This window comes from Typopeltis vanoorti, chromosome 22 (genome assembly GCF_054136105.1).
Source record: "Typopeltis vanoorti isolate ZY-2024b chromosome 22, IOZ_Tvanoo_1.0, whole genome shotgun sequence".
NCBI lineage: Eukaryota > Metazoa > Arthropoda > Arachnida > Uropygi > Thelyphonidae > Typopeltis > Typopeltis vanoorti.
Window position 1 is genome coordinate 67,623,194 of NC_143570.1, and position 15,845 is coordinate 67,639,038.

General features: G+C 34.8%; 1 protein-coding gene across 1 annotated transcript in view; it reads left to right on the forward strand.

Moving 5' to 3' along the window:
• The window catches only part of mus201 (rad2 superfamily protein mus201), a 296,493-nt gene that overhangs the window by 191,891 nt on the left and 88,757 nt on the right, over positions 1–15,845 (forward strand). Inside the window, exon 6 of the mRNA XM_090412474.1 lies at positions 8,797–8,924. Coding sequence (XP_090268600.1) covers positions 8,797–8,924 — 128 coding nt within the window. The remainder of the gene's footprint in view (positions 1–8,796; positions 8,925–15,845) is intronic.

Below are 15,845 nucleotides of genomic sequence, written 5' to 3' on the forward strand. Positions count from 1 at the left end.
AATTTTAGAATTAGAATTACAAACAATAAAACTCCATGCCTTAATTGAAATAAGCTTGTTAGTATTTTGCCCCTGGAAATCCACTGAATTTCAGAATGAAGCAAAAGTTGTATATATTCACTGTCCATTTCATCGCAGAATACTGAAAATAACCTGTTATTTAGTGGTCAAGCCTTAATAATGATGCAAAATTAGAATTATGTTCTAATTCTAATTTTACAATTAGAATTACAAACAATAAAACTCCGTGCCTTAATTGAAATAAGCTTGTTAGTATTTTGCCCCTGGAAATTCACTGTCCATTTCATCGCAGAATACTGAAAATAACCTGTTATTTAGTGGTCGAGCCTTAATAAAATTAAATTAACTAGCGTTACAGTTTTGTATAGCACAATTTTAAATTCTGGTGGCATTCCTTTGGAGGCCAACCTTTCTCTATGTATGAAACAATATGCCCAATTCATGTCCTGAGCCACTTCTTTGACCATAGAAACAACTCCCAACTATGCCTGCCTGTAAGGGCACGAGCTCCAGCCAAACAGAAGCCCATGCATTTTTCCCACTGGAGCCTTTGTGTATTATGTAATTATTGAGAGTGTGAAATATTTCTTCTTCAGTTGTTCGGGATGACAAAATTCTACAAAACAGAATATCATCATAAATGTTGTTATCATGCACATATCTTACGTAGCATATTAACTGGTCATCATCTGTAACATCAGTAGTCTCATCTATTTGTAACGCATAATAAGGGCTCTTCTTAACTCTTTCAATTAACTGAGATTCTACCTCACCTGCCATATCATTAATTCTGCGACCTACAGTTTACATATTTACTATAGTAAATATTTACTATATTTAAGTAAATGAACTGTTATATTTCGTACTGTTTTCTTTGAACTGCTTGTTTTTTCTACTTTAATAGTATCAGATTTACTCACCGTTACAACACGTGTATCACAATTAGGATTAACATCACCTGTTTCATTTGCTCTTATTTTCAAAGTCCTATTTCTAAGCCACTTTTCCATTATTAAAAAATGTTTCCGAAAAATATAAATATTGGAGTTAACTCACGACACACTTTGTCCAAGTATCACTTAGCACTTCTGAAGATATACTGAGCCTTGGTTGAAGGAGGGTAACCTTCAGTAATAAAAATCAATAAACAACAAGCAATTGGTTGAAATCGTGTTCACTTCAAATCTGACAAAACAGCAAGGGAAGGCAGATGTAATAAAACTATATTGTTTTTCACTTCACCCCTTTTTTATTATTCTGCTGCTAAATTTATAGCGGCAGAATAACGAATAATAAAAAGGGTGAAGTGAACAACAATATAGTTTTATTGCTTCCACCCTCGAACATTCTGATTATATTTGTTGTTGTTTTTTAAGTCTCCATTTGATGTCAATAATTTTTACTTATTCAATTTTAATTTGTTTTGATAATTAAAAAATATATATTAATTTAAGTCTGCCTGCAGACCACAGGTTGAGGAACACTGCAATAGTGAACAATTTAATCCAAACAAGCTGAATTTTTGTTTTGGGTTTGGTTTTTGTTTCAGTTAATAATAAATTTGGTTTCGGTTTTGGTGTTAGTTCACTATTTTGTTTGAATGCTGCATGTTTTAACTGGCTCTACAATGTTTATTAATAGTGTTGTGCGATTTGAATAGTGTAAACAAGTTGTCATACTAAATTGTAAAAGTCATCATCAGTTCCTGTTATGTACAGATTATTATGATAGTGCTAAACAATTGTGAGCCAAGAACAAGAGTGAGCCAAGTTAGCTGGCTATTGCAGATGTGAAAGAGATCGGGGCCTCACCACGTTACTTTCCAAGAAGACACTGAAAGTGTGAATAAAATGAGCTTTGCAAATGCATCATGGAGCACTGCAAATGCACTCCATGAAAATTGATACTTGGAATGTGAGAACATTATATAAACTTGGGAATTTTGACAACCTTTTACAGGAAATGAAAAGACTTAAAGTTGATGTGATGGGAATTACTGAAAGAAGATGGCCTAACACGGGAAAACTAGAAAAAGATGGCTTTACTTTTGTATATTCTGGTGGAGAGAAACACAAATATGGAGTGGGTTTCATGATTAAGTAAGACGACATCTTTAAATGTGCAATGGGGCTGTGACCCATAAATGAAAGAATAATACTTATTAAATTAGCCGCAAGGCCTTTTAACATCATAATTATCCAGGTTTATGCCCCTACAGTGACTCACAATGATGAAGAAATAGAAGATATTGATAACAACTTACAAAAATCTATAGAATATGTAAAATCAAATGAGATACTTATAGTGATGGGTCACTTGAATGCAAAGGTTGGAGAAGAAGAAGAAAATCCAGTTGTTGGAAAATTTGGATTAGGCAAAAGAAATGAAAGAGGTAAGAGACTGATGCAATTCTGCATTCAAAACAACTTACACATAATCAATACTTTCTTTCAACATCCAAAGCACAGACTATATACTTGGACAAACCCAGATAACTATAAGAAACCAAATAGAGTTCATAATGATAATTAAAAAATAATACAACCAACATAAAAACATACCTGGTGTTGATATAGATTCAGACCATAACCCTGTTGTGTCTACTTTGAAAATTAAACTAAAAAACATTTCTAAAAACAATCATACTGAAAGACTTGACAGCTCTGAATATACCTGACAACATAATGGTGTTTAACTCAGAAATTAGGAAAAAATTAGATCATGTAGGATATAAAACAGAAGACAGTATACTTTGTAACACAGAGGAAATTGAAAATAAGACAGCTAATGAGGTTATTCCAAAAATTAAATACAATAAGAAAAAACCTTGGATGACTGAATCAATACTAGAACTTATGAATGGAAGACGAAAAAAGAAAAGTACACAACAGTATAGAATACTCAGTAAAATTATAAAAAATGAATGCATGAAGGCTAAAGACAAGTGACTAAATGAAAAATGTAAAGAAATAGAGGAATTGGACAAAAAACAATAGTAAAGAAGTGCATAAGTCAATTCATGCTCTGACAAATAAAAAGAAAAATTTCAACTATAATCCTTGTATAAAAGATTCTTCTTCTTCTTCTGGAGCTTTTCCTACTTAAGTAGGATCGCTGTTTGTAGTGAGTCTCCTCCACAACCTCCTGTCTTGGGCTGTAGCCGCATCCAAGTTCTTTATCCTCAAGTCTTCCTCCGCCATCTTCCTCCAGCTCTTCTTTGACCACCTGCGCTTCCTCCTCCCCTGCACATCTATCTGCATGACCTTTCTTCCCACATACTCTTCCTCCCTCCTCACATGACCAAACCATCTCAACCTTGCCTCCTGTATCTTTGCTCCTAAGTTCATAACTTTCACCGTTCCCCTTACATAGTCATTTCTCAGACAATCCTTTCTGGTCACACCGCACATCCACCTAAGCATTCTCATCTCCGCTACCTCCACCCTGCTGATGTTATTTTTCCTCAGGACCACAGTTTCCATAGCATATGTCATAGCTGGTCTCACTATTGTCCTGTAGATTTTGCCTTTTAGATTTTTATCAGCACCCTCTTATCACATAACACTCCAGCCATTTCTCTCCAGTTCCTCCATCCTGCTTGCATCCTGCATCCCACTTACTTCTCAGCCTCACCATCCTCTTTCATTGTTGAACCTAAGTATCTAAAGTCACTGACCTTCCTGATGACATTTCCTTCCAGCTCCAGATCTGTCTCCTGGCTGCCATCCACTTTACAACATATGTACTCTGTCTTACTTCTGCTCAGTCTCATACCTCTCTTTTCCAGTACTTTCTTCCAACTTTCCAGTTTATCTGCCACTTCTTCTCTTGATTCTGTACACAGCACGATGTTATCTGCATACAACATAGTCCAAGGTGCGTCTTCTCTCACCTCCTCCGTCACCATCTCCATCACAATAATAAACAGGAACGGACTTAATGCTGACCCTTGATGCAAGCCAGCTATCACTGGAAAACTTTCTGTCTCTCCCAGGCAGGTCCGAACTCTTGTCTTCACATTTTTATACATCTCCTGCACCAGCCTGACATATTTCTCTGGTACCTTCTTCTCCCTTAGACACCTCCAGACTTCTTGTCTTGGCACTCTATTGTATGCTTTCTCCAGATCAATAAATACTAGATGTAGCTCCCGTTGCTTCTCTCGAAACTTTTCTATCATCTGCCATAACCCAAAGATAGCATCTCTTGTCATTCTCAAAGGAGTCAAATTGCTCCTTTGTAATCTCCACCTCCTTCCTCAGTGGAAGGAGGTGGAGATTGTCGTAGACAGGAGATTGTGGAGGAGACTCGCTACAAATAGTGACCCTTGTAAAAAAGATAAAAAATGGAAAAATGCTACTAGAGACATAAGATATCATAAAAAGATGGAAAGAATATGGAAAAGAACTGTTTGATTCTGATTACACAGATGCACCAGATAGACAAAATATGAACCAATTACATATGAAGAAATAGAATATGCTCTAAGTCAAATGAAAACAGGTAAAACACCAGGCCCTGATCAGATCCTTATCAAATTGTTAAAGAAAGTAAATGAAAACACACTTAATGATCTAAAGGTTATTTTTAATATCATCTATGATACAGGATACATCCCTGATGATCTAAGGAAATCCATCTTTGTTACTATTTCCAAAATTCCAATAACTTTTGAATGTTCAGAATATAGACTAATAAGTTTAACAAGCCATGTTACAAAATTACTGCTGAGAATAATCCTAGAAAGAAAAAAAGGCACTTTATCAGCAGAAATAGAAGACACTCAATCAGGTTTTCAAAAAGACAAAGGTACAAGAGAAGGAATTTTCAATTTGAAACATTATGTGAAAGAACTCTTGATAACCAGAAAAGCATATATCTTTGTTTTATTGATTACACCAAAGCATTTGATTCGATAGATCACAAGAATAACGGGTTAAAAAGAAAAGATCTATGTATAATTACAAATATATACTGAAATCAAATGGCTTAAATAAGATATGAAAATGCATATTCTAGCAAATCAAAAGAAGTAAGACAAGGATGTGTCTTAATATATATATATAGTGAGCAAGTTTTTAAAAATATTTCACAACTGAAAGCTGTAAAAAGTCAGGGGGTAGGAACTTAAACAACTTCAGGTATGCAGATGACACAGTTCTTATAGCTGAATAAGAATTGTGTAAAAGAAATTCAAAACTTAGTCACAGAAATTTACAACAGAAGCTTAGACATGGGATTAATTATCAACCTAAAGAAAACAAAGTTCATTATTATATTAAAAGAACCAATAAATAAAAAATTAAACATAACTGTTAACAAAAAGAAAATTGAACAGGTTCAGTCTTTTATATGTTTGGGACAAATGTTTACAGAGAGAGGAAATTCCCTTAAAGAAATAAAAAGTAGAATATTGATAGCAAGAAAAGCCTTTATTGATATGAAAACTATTCTAACATCCAGAGACATTAATATAGACACAAGAAAAAAATTAATAAAAGCTATATCTGGTCAAGCCTTCTCTACAACACTGAACCTTGGATTCTAAATAAAGAAGCAGAGAAAAAAATTAGAAGCTTTCGAAATGTGGACCATCAGAAGAATGTCGAAAATACCATGGACAGAGAAAATAAAAAACGAAGATGTTTTAAAGAAAGCAAAAATGAAAAGAACATTAATGAAAATAATTAAAGAATGGAAATTTAAATATTTTGGACATCTAACTAGACAAGAAGGCATTCAGAAATTAATATCAGAAGGAAAACTGGATGGAAAAAGAGGGAGAGGAAGACCCAGGAGAATGTGGTTTGAGGACATTAAAGACTGGATTGGCTTGAATTACCATAAATGTTCCAGAGCAGCAAAAGAAAGAAAAAAGTTCCGTGACATGGTTGCCAACCTCCTTCTAGGGAATGACACTTGAAGAAGAAACAAGTTGATATTTGTAGTGTTTTATTCATTTTGTGTAGACAAAGAACTTATCTTCCAACAGGATCTCACTCCATGCCACACTTTGAAAAAAGTGAAAAAGTGCCTCAAATCACAGCATCCAACTGTTTCAGTGGCCAGGTAACTCTCCTGATATTAACCCAATAGAAAATTTGTGAGCCATAGTAAAAAAGAGACCTAGATAATTAACTTGTGATACAAAGGTTTACTTAATACAATCCATTTTAAAAGTATGGTTTCGAGATGCAGAAATAAGAAAAATGTTTTCTCTGATGGTAGAGTCCATGTTTAAGTGAATTCATGAACTTATTAGGAACTTATTTTCTTGCAAAATTAAAATTTTTCTTTAAAATTTGAGTGTTCAGATTAATTTGTTTGCTATTGTAGAAGTGTTTGATATATTGACATATAATTTCATGTTGTTGTTGTTGTTGTTGTCGAGTCCGTTGAAGGGCTTCTAGATATGACCATGAGCCTGTAGAATTGCTTTGGCAATCTGTTGAACTTTGATTGAGTAGAGCTTTTCTATAAGGTTATTGACAATTTTCTATAGAGCAGTGGCAATTGTTGGACAAAAATAGATATGGGCAGGTGTTAATTCGGCTCCTAGACAGTTCTTGCATATTTCATAGCGTCTGGTACCATCCGGCTGGATGTTCATGCCTTTAAAATGTTCCCTCCTTTGTCTGGTGTTGATTGTGGTTATTTCTCTATTTTCATTAATTTCACTGATTTTATGCTTCTTCTTGATAGTTTGTTTTAACAATCTTATTTTTGCGACAGAATTAGCATCAGGTAGTGGGTGTAATTTTTAAGGTGAGTAGCTTGCTTCTTTGGTTAGTCTGTCTGCTCTCTCATTGCCTTCAATATTTACATTGGGTTGTATTCATATTTACCTATACGAGTTGCCAAAAGGTGTCTCACCTTATTATTAAATTACTCTGGATTTAGAGAAAGATGTTGAAAGTTTATGGTTTATTTTTCACTTGGTTAGACTATAATAAATTAGTTTAATCCTTTATCCAAGTGTGAGCAAACAAAGTTTGCACCTGAAGTATCTTCATGACTGAGGCAACTCGTGGTAAAGTTGGACCAAGCTGTCATCACTCCTTGTCTTAGTATCTCCCATAATTCAAAGCACATTTCCTTACAGACATGTATTCTGGCTCCCACTGACGAGACCTCAATAAAGGTCGAAACCGGTCTGGGAAGTAGTCCTGAAGCCATGCTCTCATCATTCCTTGTCTTAGTATCTTCCATAATGCAAAGCACATCCCCTTGCAGACATGTATAATGCTATGCATTAAGGGAAGGGCCACTACTCATTACTCCCTTCAATAACCAGTCTACTTAATGCATAGCATTATACATGTCTGCAAGGAGATGTGCTTTGCATTATTGGAGATACTAAGACAAGGAGTGATGAGAGCTTGGTCCACCTTTACCACGAGTTGCCTCAGTCCTGAAGATACTTCAGGTGCAAACTTTGTTTGCTTACACTTAGATAAAGGATTAAACTAAATTTATTATATTGAAAGTTTACTTTTCACTTGGTTAGTGTGAGCAAACAAAGTTTGCGCCTGAAAGTATCTTCAGGACTGGGGTAAGGTAGTACAACATCGGGCAACTCGTTGCAAAGGTGGAGCAAGCTAACATCACTCCTATTTAAGTATCTCCCAAAGTGATGTTAGCTTGTTCCTTTGAAACAAGTTTCCCGATGTTGTACTACCTTACTCCAGTCCTGAAGATACTTTCAGGCGCAAACTTTGTTTGCTCAAACTTGGATAAGGATTAAACTAAATTTATTATAGTCTAACCAAGTGAAAAATAAACTTTCAACATCTTTCTCTAAATCCGGAGTAATTTAATAAAAAGGTGGCACACCATTTGGCAACTCCTATAGGTAGAGATGACCTTGCTAAAGCTTCTGCCTGGTATCTCCACTTGGGCCTGGCTCCCACTGAAGAGACCTCAATAAAGGTTGAAACTAGTCTGGGTAGTGGCCCTTCCCTTAATGCATAACATTATACATATCTGCAAGGAGATGTTTTTGCATTATGGGAGATACTGAGATAGAAGTGATGTTAGCTTGCTCCATCTTTACAACGAGTTGCCCGATGTTGTACTGCCTTACCCCAGTCCTAAAGATACTTTCAGGTGCAAACTTTGTTTGCTCACACTTGAATAAAGGATTAAACTAAATTTATTAAATTTATTATAGTCTAACCAAGTGGGAAAAAACTTCTAACATCCATCTCTAAATCCAGAATAATTTAATAATAAGGTGAGACACCTTTTGGCAACTCGTATATTTAAATGTGACTTCTCCATTGCTTTCATCTTGGTGTCACCACCTCTGGGTCTGACTCCCACTGACGAGACCTCAATAAAAGTCGAAACCGGTCATGGTAGTGACCCTTCCCTTAATGCATAGTATTATACATGTCTGCAAGGAGATGTGCTTTGCATTATGGGAGATACTAAGACGAGGCGTGATGAGAGCGTGGTCCACCTTTACCACGAGTTGCCTCAGTCCTGAAGATACTTCAGGTGCAAACTTTGTTTGCTTACACTTGGATAATGGATTAAACTAAATTTATTACGAGTGAGATGTGTTTCTGTAAATCATTTCCAGATATCACAAAATGTATGATATAGTAAAGAAACTTTTAGGTTAGGCTGTAGAGAGTCATAGTAGTAAGTGAATATAAAAAATGTTATCATTTTATTGCCTTAGTTCTGGGACTGTATAGAGTGAAAAGTATTAATAAGTAAAACTTATTGTTATCATTTCAAGTTTCTTTTCATTCTGTATTTTTATTTTAGATGAAACATATAAAATTTCATCACCATTGCATTCCCATGCTTTTTGCAAGACCCAAGAAGTTGAAGTTTTGGAAGAAAATAATTATCTGAAATCAGAAATCATAAAAGGAGCAAATTGTACATTAATTGTAAGGATACAATCACTTTCATCAGTTTGAATAATAATTTAAAAGAAAAATGCAGTTATCATTTACCCTGCTTTGTAGTTATATACTTACCCATATCTGTTGTTATTACTTAGTTACATGATTAGTCAATTCACTAGAAGATTAATTTCAGATGTTTTTGTTTGGTGTTATTAATGAGTATTTAAAATTTTTTCCATTACATATTGATAATCCCATCCATCAAATGCTACAGATAGATACTATATAAATGGATAATACATCAACACTGGGTCAGTGAAGATCCGTATATCCATAAACCTTGCTTAGAAAGGGGGGGGGGGTTCCAAGCCACTTCAGGCTTTCAATGGGAAGCCTCAAGTGATTTAAAGAGAAATGCACAGGGTTTGTTTTTCTGGAAGTAGAATCAGTAGAGTGATTGAGGCATTGGATATAAGGAGTAAGAAGCATATCTGAAAAGTGGTGTCAGTGGGACTTGTTATATAGATCAAATCTCACTGACACCACAAAGAGTTTATTTTCCCCAAAATTGTCAGAGTACATGAGATGTGGGAAGATGGAGGAGTTATGCTCCTCTCAGTTGGAGATGCAAGAGACAAATAGTGGCAATGGTTTAGTGGTTTTGAGGCAATATAGTGTGAGATAGAGCTAACTACTGCCCTCAATATGGGCAGTAGTTAGCTAATGAGGCCAAAAAAATTCCAAGAAGTTCTTTTGATAATAGTCAGTAGAAAAAAGAGTGATTATTTAAGGATGATATTGTTTTGGTAAAAGTGGTACAACAATAACATTGTAAAGGGTATATTTGGAGAAAGTATTAACATTGGATTACAAACTATAATTATACTTGACAAGAAATTATATTCTTAAGTGTTTTCATCCGTTATCCAAACATAAAGTTTGTGCATGAAGTATCTTCATGACTAGTCTACTTTTATATAGAGGCAACGAACTTGGCATTAATTGTCTTAGTATCCCACAGTGCAAAAACATTATGGAAAGGGTCACTATCCAGACTAATTATATACTGATTCTAGAATCATAGACCTTGAGTAGTAGGGTTGCAAGAGAGCCTGGTGGATAGTAGAAGAAATAAAAAAATGACCTCATCTCTTTTATATCATCATGTCAGTCAAAGGCTATCTTTTTTTTTTCTTTTTCACTGGTCTCATGCTGCTGAACAACCAAAATACCAGTTGGAACTAAAATCCACATAAGTGGTTACCAAGGTACTTAGCTTTTCTGAGTTAACCACTTTGAGTTAGCCTTCTCTGCCGGGGGATGGCTTTCCATTCATCATAAGACCATAGGATGAAAAACCTCTCATAATAAGAATAGGCAACATTTCATCTTCCCCTGATGAAAAATGCTTCTTTCTCAATATAAAAATCGTGAAACTGAACAGTAGAATGAATGCCCATAATACAATATTTTTAATGCATTTTTATTTCATATTGCTGGTTTTCAAAGCCATTTTTTTTCTAATTTTCCATAAATGATATTTTAGCTCATTACTTATAAATATCAAAACTTTCTTCCTTATGAAAAAAAAAAATTGTTCTGCAGTACATAATGAAATGCCCTGCACAGATTACATACGAGATGTCTTCAAAAGTTCTAATAAACACCTAGAACAAAAATTATGTTAAAAGCAACTGATATAACCACAAGAAAGAACATATCTTAAAACCCTTTAATCCACATGTTTCATCAAATTGTAATAATTTGTTCTTTTTCTTTTAGGATATATAAGAAGACATGTCAGAGATTTGAAGAAATTCGTAGACACAGAGGCGCAGCCTGGCATTAAGTTTTTTGCCCTGCAAGAAAAGTCTGCAGCCGACATTCACCAAACTTTCTGTGAGACTTTAGGTCAGGGGTGGGGAACCTTTTTAGTATCAAGGGCGAAAATTGCTAATTTAAAAACTTCTGCAGGCGACGACTGGCAAATTTTAATTCTTATATATAGTGTATGTAGTGTGCAATATATATCTCAATAAGTAAATGTGTAACATTCTCATCTGATATGGTATCTTTTAATTACAATTGTGTAGACATATAATTATAACAATCAAGCAAAGGTTATATTTAATTTATTTAAAAAATTATATTTATTTTATTTTAACTGAGAACTTTATTAAAGCAATTATAGCATAGTTACAGATGATCTTTCCTGAATAAGCTTTTTAAAAAGAGATTGGCTTTTGATTATATTTTCTTTCAAAGTGGCTATCTTGTCTAAACGTTCTGATCCTTTAAAATTTTCATATTTCTTATGCTTACTCAAATAATGTCATTCAAGATTATATTTTTTGTAAATTGCAACATGTTCGTTATAAATAAGACAAATGCACTTGTCATTAATTTCAATAAAGAAGTATAGTTCTGTCCATTTGTCACAAAACAGATCACATTCACTACTTCATTTACGATTTTCACTACAGCTTGTCATTTAAAAAAATAAATCGAATAAAGTTGTCAGCTGGTTAATTACAAGGCACTTGCAGTACTACATGAGAAAAACAAAGTCAAAAGTCAATATGTTTTCACACGCGGGAAAATGTCGTGGCAGTAGTTGGGAAGCAACCAATGAGAGAAAGTCAGAACTTTGCCCCTGAGAAATGCTTCTGATTTCTTTATATTTTAATGGCTGGTCTCGATTTGATGGTTGCCAGACGTATTACGATCATATTTTATGTAATATAGTTATTTTTGATTTTGTATATTTAATTATTTAAATTTAAATAAATTTAATTATAATAAATTTAAATTATTATAAAATTTTATTTACATATACATACGAGTACATCAGCAAAGGGGTGAATTGAAATAGACTCGCAGGCGAGAGATTCCCCACCCCTGCTTTAGGTGATGGTGCCCCAACATATCCAACAGTCCAGATAGGTGGCCAAGTTTAAAACTGGGCATCCTGAGACAACAGATGCCCCCCAGGTCAGGAAGTCCTTCCACAGTGATCACACAAGAACAGACACATTTGCTGTCTGTGTAATATATTTCTTTAGTGCAATTAGAGACAACTGGGATAAAAATGCACTAACTAATGAATCATATGTCTCCTCCCACATTAACAATGATGTTTAGACTCAAGCAAAACCATATATTGCACCAGCAAACACAGTATCTAAACTAAAAAGTATTGTTTTTAGTTGGATGTGTGTGAGTGCATCCACTAACTCAAACACAAAGCAGCAAAAAATTAATTTCAGTTTAATTTGGTTTAAATGCCATCTGTTTGTAAACATTAATATAATAAAAATATTCTTTATTTATTTTATTATTTTTTTTTTTTTTGAGTTGTCATAATCATTATACTATTGTTTTGTCGTGTAATGACTTAGAATAAATAAAATTTTTGTTATTAATTTTCCAATTTATTTATACTTATTCTTTAACTTCCCTTTGTAATTAGTGCAGGTTTTTTTACTTGAAAAGTTTTTGCGGCCCACTTGAGATACGATTTTATGTCAAATGGCTTGCGTTCCGATTGGGTTTGATACTCCTGCTGTATAGCTTCCAGGAATGACCTCTTGTTCTTCTCCCATCTCCCACCATTTTATGAAAAACCTCTTCAACATTAATTCTATAACAACCTCTTACCAACCTGTACATCTCTATCATATCAGCCCTCTTCTTCCTGTCTTTATACTCAATATTCCAGACACCAGAAAATACCCTAGACAATTGTCTCTAAGATCTATTTCCTGCACCTCCAACAATATATCCCCACCAAGAGTAAATTCTACATCCCATCTTTATTTTCATCATCATCATCAAATTCCTGCCATGTACCCTCAAGGAGTGTACAGGATATGATAGTACTACATGAAAAAATTATCATTACTAACTTCCTATCCACAATTTTCCTCCAAATCAGTCTGTTACTTGTCAAGACTCGAACATTATCAGATCTTATATTCCTATCGTCTAAGGCACTTTGTACCGTATCAATCCACCTATATCTTGGTCTTCCTCTGGGTCGTTTTGCTGCCAACCTGGCAGAGAACGCTTGTTTTGCTAATCTTTCTTCGCCCATTCTGTTTAAGTGACCATACCACCTGAGATTAGCTCTGCTAACACATTCCTGGATGCTGACAATGTCAAGTTCTTTCCTAATATCCTCGTTTTTAATATGATATTGCCATTGACGCCATCTGCTCATGCCTATAATCTATCTCAGGATTCTCATATCTGCGGTCTCTAGTATTTGGTCAAGTGTTTCACTTCTGACCCAGCTCTCAGATCCATAAGTTAAAACTGGTTTGAACATTCTCTTGTATACAGCTAATTTAGTGTTCTGACTAATTTCTCTCTTATTCCATATGAATTTATTCAATTGACTTCCCACCATACCAGCTTTGCTGATTCTGTTGTCTATTTCTATATTTAATTTATCATCTTCACCAAAAATCGTGCCTAAGTAGCTGAAATGTTTTACTTGTTCCACAGGTTCTCCATTCACAACACAGTTGACATTTTCAATGATTCTGCCTATTTTCATTATCTTTGTCTTTTAATGCTGACCTTCATACCATATCTTTTACAACAGTTATTCAATTTAGTCAGAGAATCTTGCAGACTTGTAGCGGATTTATTAAGAAGTATAACATCATCCGCATAAAGCAAAGAGCTGACATTAACATCTCCAATTTTGATATCAGGTTTAATACCACTTTCCTTCATAATGTGATCCATATAGATAATGAATAACAGAGGGGATAATGTACATCCTTCTCTCACACCAGATTTAACATTAAACCATCTTCCTGTACTTTTTTCAATTCTAACTGCTGGCTTACAACTCAAATAAAGGCTAAGTATTGCTTGATATAATGCTCCATTGACACCATATAACTGTAACGTATTGAATAGCTTCTCTCTTGGCACCTTGTCATATGCCTTTTCCAGATCGACAAAACTTAAATACAGATCTTTGTTATATTCCCATGCTTTCTTGACTATTTGTCGTAAAGTGAAGATCTGATCCTGACAGCCTCTATTTGGCCTGTATCCAGCTTGTTCTTCACCAAGCTTTTCTTCCACAATTCTTCTCAACCGTTCTCAAGTGTACTTGCATAGATCTTGCCAGGAACACTCAGTAGGGAAATACCTCTGTAATTCTCACATTCAGTTTTATTTCCCTTTTTATATATGGGTACTATGAGCGCTATACTCCAATCATTGGGAATTCGTCCCTCTGTCCAGGCCTTCTGAACTATGCAGTGCAGCCACTGTAAGACTTTTATGCCATCATACTTCACCATTTCTGGCCGATTATCATCTGCTCCTGCTGCCTTTAGACATTTCAAGCCTTTGATGGCTTTTTCTTCTTCGAGTATGGATATGTATTCCTGACTGCATGCCTGGTCAGTGTTTTTTAACACTGTGCTGTCATCACTGCTTGTTTCGTTTAGCAGTTTTTCAAAGTAATTACTCCCTACTTCAAGGATATCTTTTTCTCCTGTTTTCATGTCACCTTTATCATCTCTAACTCCTTTTATAGCACTCTTTCCTCGATTCTTAAGCTTCCTCAACAACCTCCAGAATATTTTGCCACCTTCTTGATATTTATTTTCTATATTCTTGCCAAAGTCCTCCCATGACTTTTGTTTAGCTAGTTTCACACCGTGTTTAGCTTTCTTATATTTGTCTCTGTATTCTCTAAGAGCCCAGGTTGATTTATTTGCTAGGAACTTTTGATATGCTTTCTTCTTTTCTTTCACTGCCTCTTTAACTTCCTGTGTCCCATGGAGTTCTAATTTTTCTATCCTTGCAGACAACTTCACCACATGCCTCTCTAGCTGAATCAATCAGGGCTTTCTTCAAGGCTTGCCACTGAATCTCCACGGTTTGATTCCTGTTCTCAAACTCTTTCATTTTTTCTTCAATAATTTTTGTGTATTTTAGTCTACAGTTCACATCTGAGAGTTGCTCAACTTTTATTTGCTTTAAAACTTTCTTACATGTTATTCTTTTCAATATGAAATTCAATTTTATCCTGCTCAAGACTAAATAGACAATCACAAACATTCATGCCCATAGCCAGATTCGAACTTGCAGCCTTTTAACTGGAGAGCGGATACACTAACCACTCGGCCAACCAGGCCTTGCCTGAGAGTGTGGTGTCTGCAAGGAGTTTGAATGTGTTTAAGACCTGGTATGATGAGATGTGTGTGAGATAAAAGGACCTCCTAGATGAGTCTTTGACTCCATGAGATCTTGTTTAATAATAATAATAATAATAATAATAATAATATTGTGCCTCAAGACTAAATAGTGATCACTTCCAATTTCAAATCCTCTGTACACTCTGGTGTCCTTTGTTATTGTTATTGTGTTAGTGTTATTGTTGATAGAGAAAACATCACTATCAACAATAACATAGTCAATGAGCCTTTTCTTATTCCTTGCCTCTTCTCTCCATGTGAATTTGTGCACATTTTTATGTTGGAATATGGTGTTAGTAATAACCAGTACATGTCCTTTGCAGAAATCCAACAAATATTTGCCATTATTATTAGCTTTGCTCTTTTCTCCAAATTTTTCCAAAATATTTCTGTATGTCTCACAGTCATTTCCTACTGTGCTATTTAGATCCCCAACAAGGACCAACTTTTCCTTTTTCATTGTGTCAGTTGCTTTTTCTAAAGCCTGAAAAAATTCCTCCACTTCTACCTTAGTAGAACCTTCTGTGGGACCATCGGCACAAATAAGTCTCATTGTCCAGTTCCCCATTCTCATATTTGCCCACATTACTCTACTTGAGACTGACTGCCATTGAAGAAGATTAGCCTCGTATTTTGTGTTGAATACTATGGCTACTCCTTCTTTTCCTTGATTGTCATTGCCTGAATATAACATTTTGTATTTATTGCTCAGAAAGATCTTACCGGTTTTTGTCTTTTT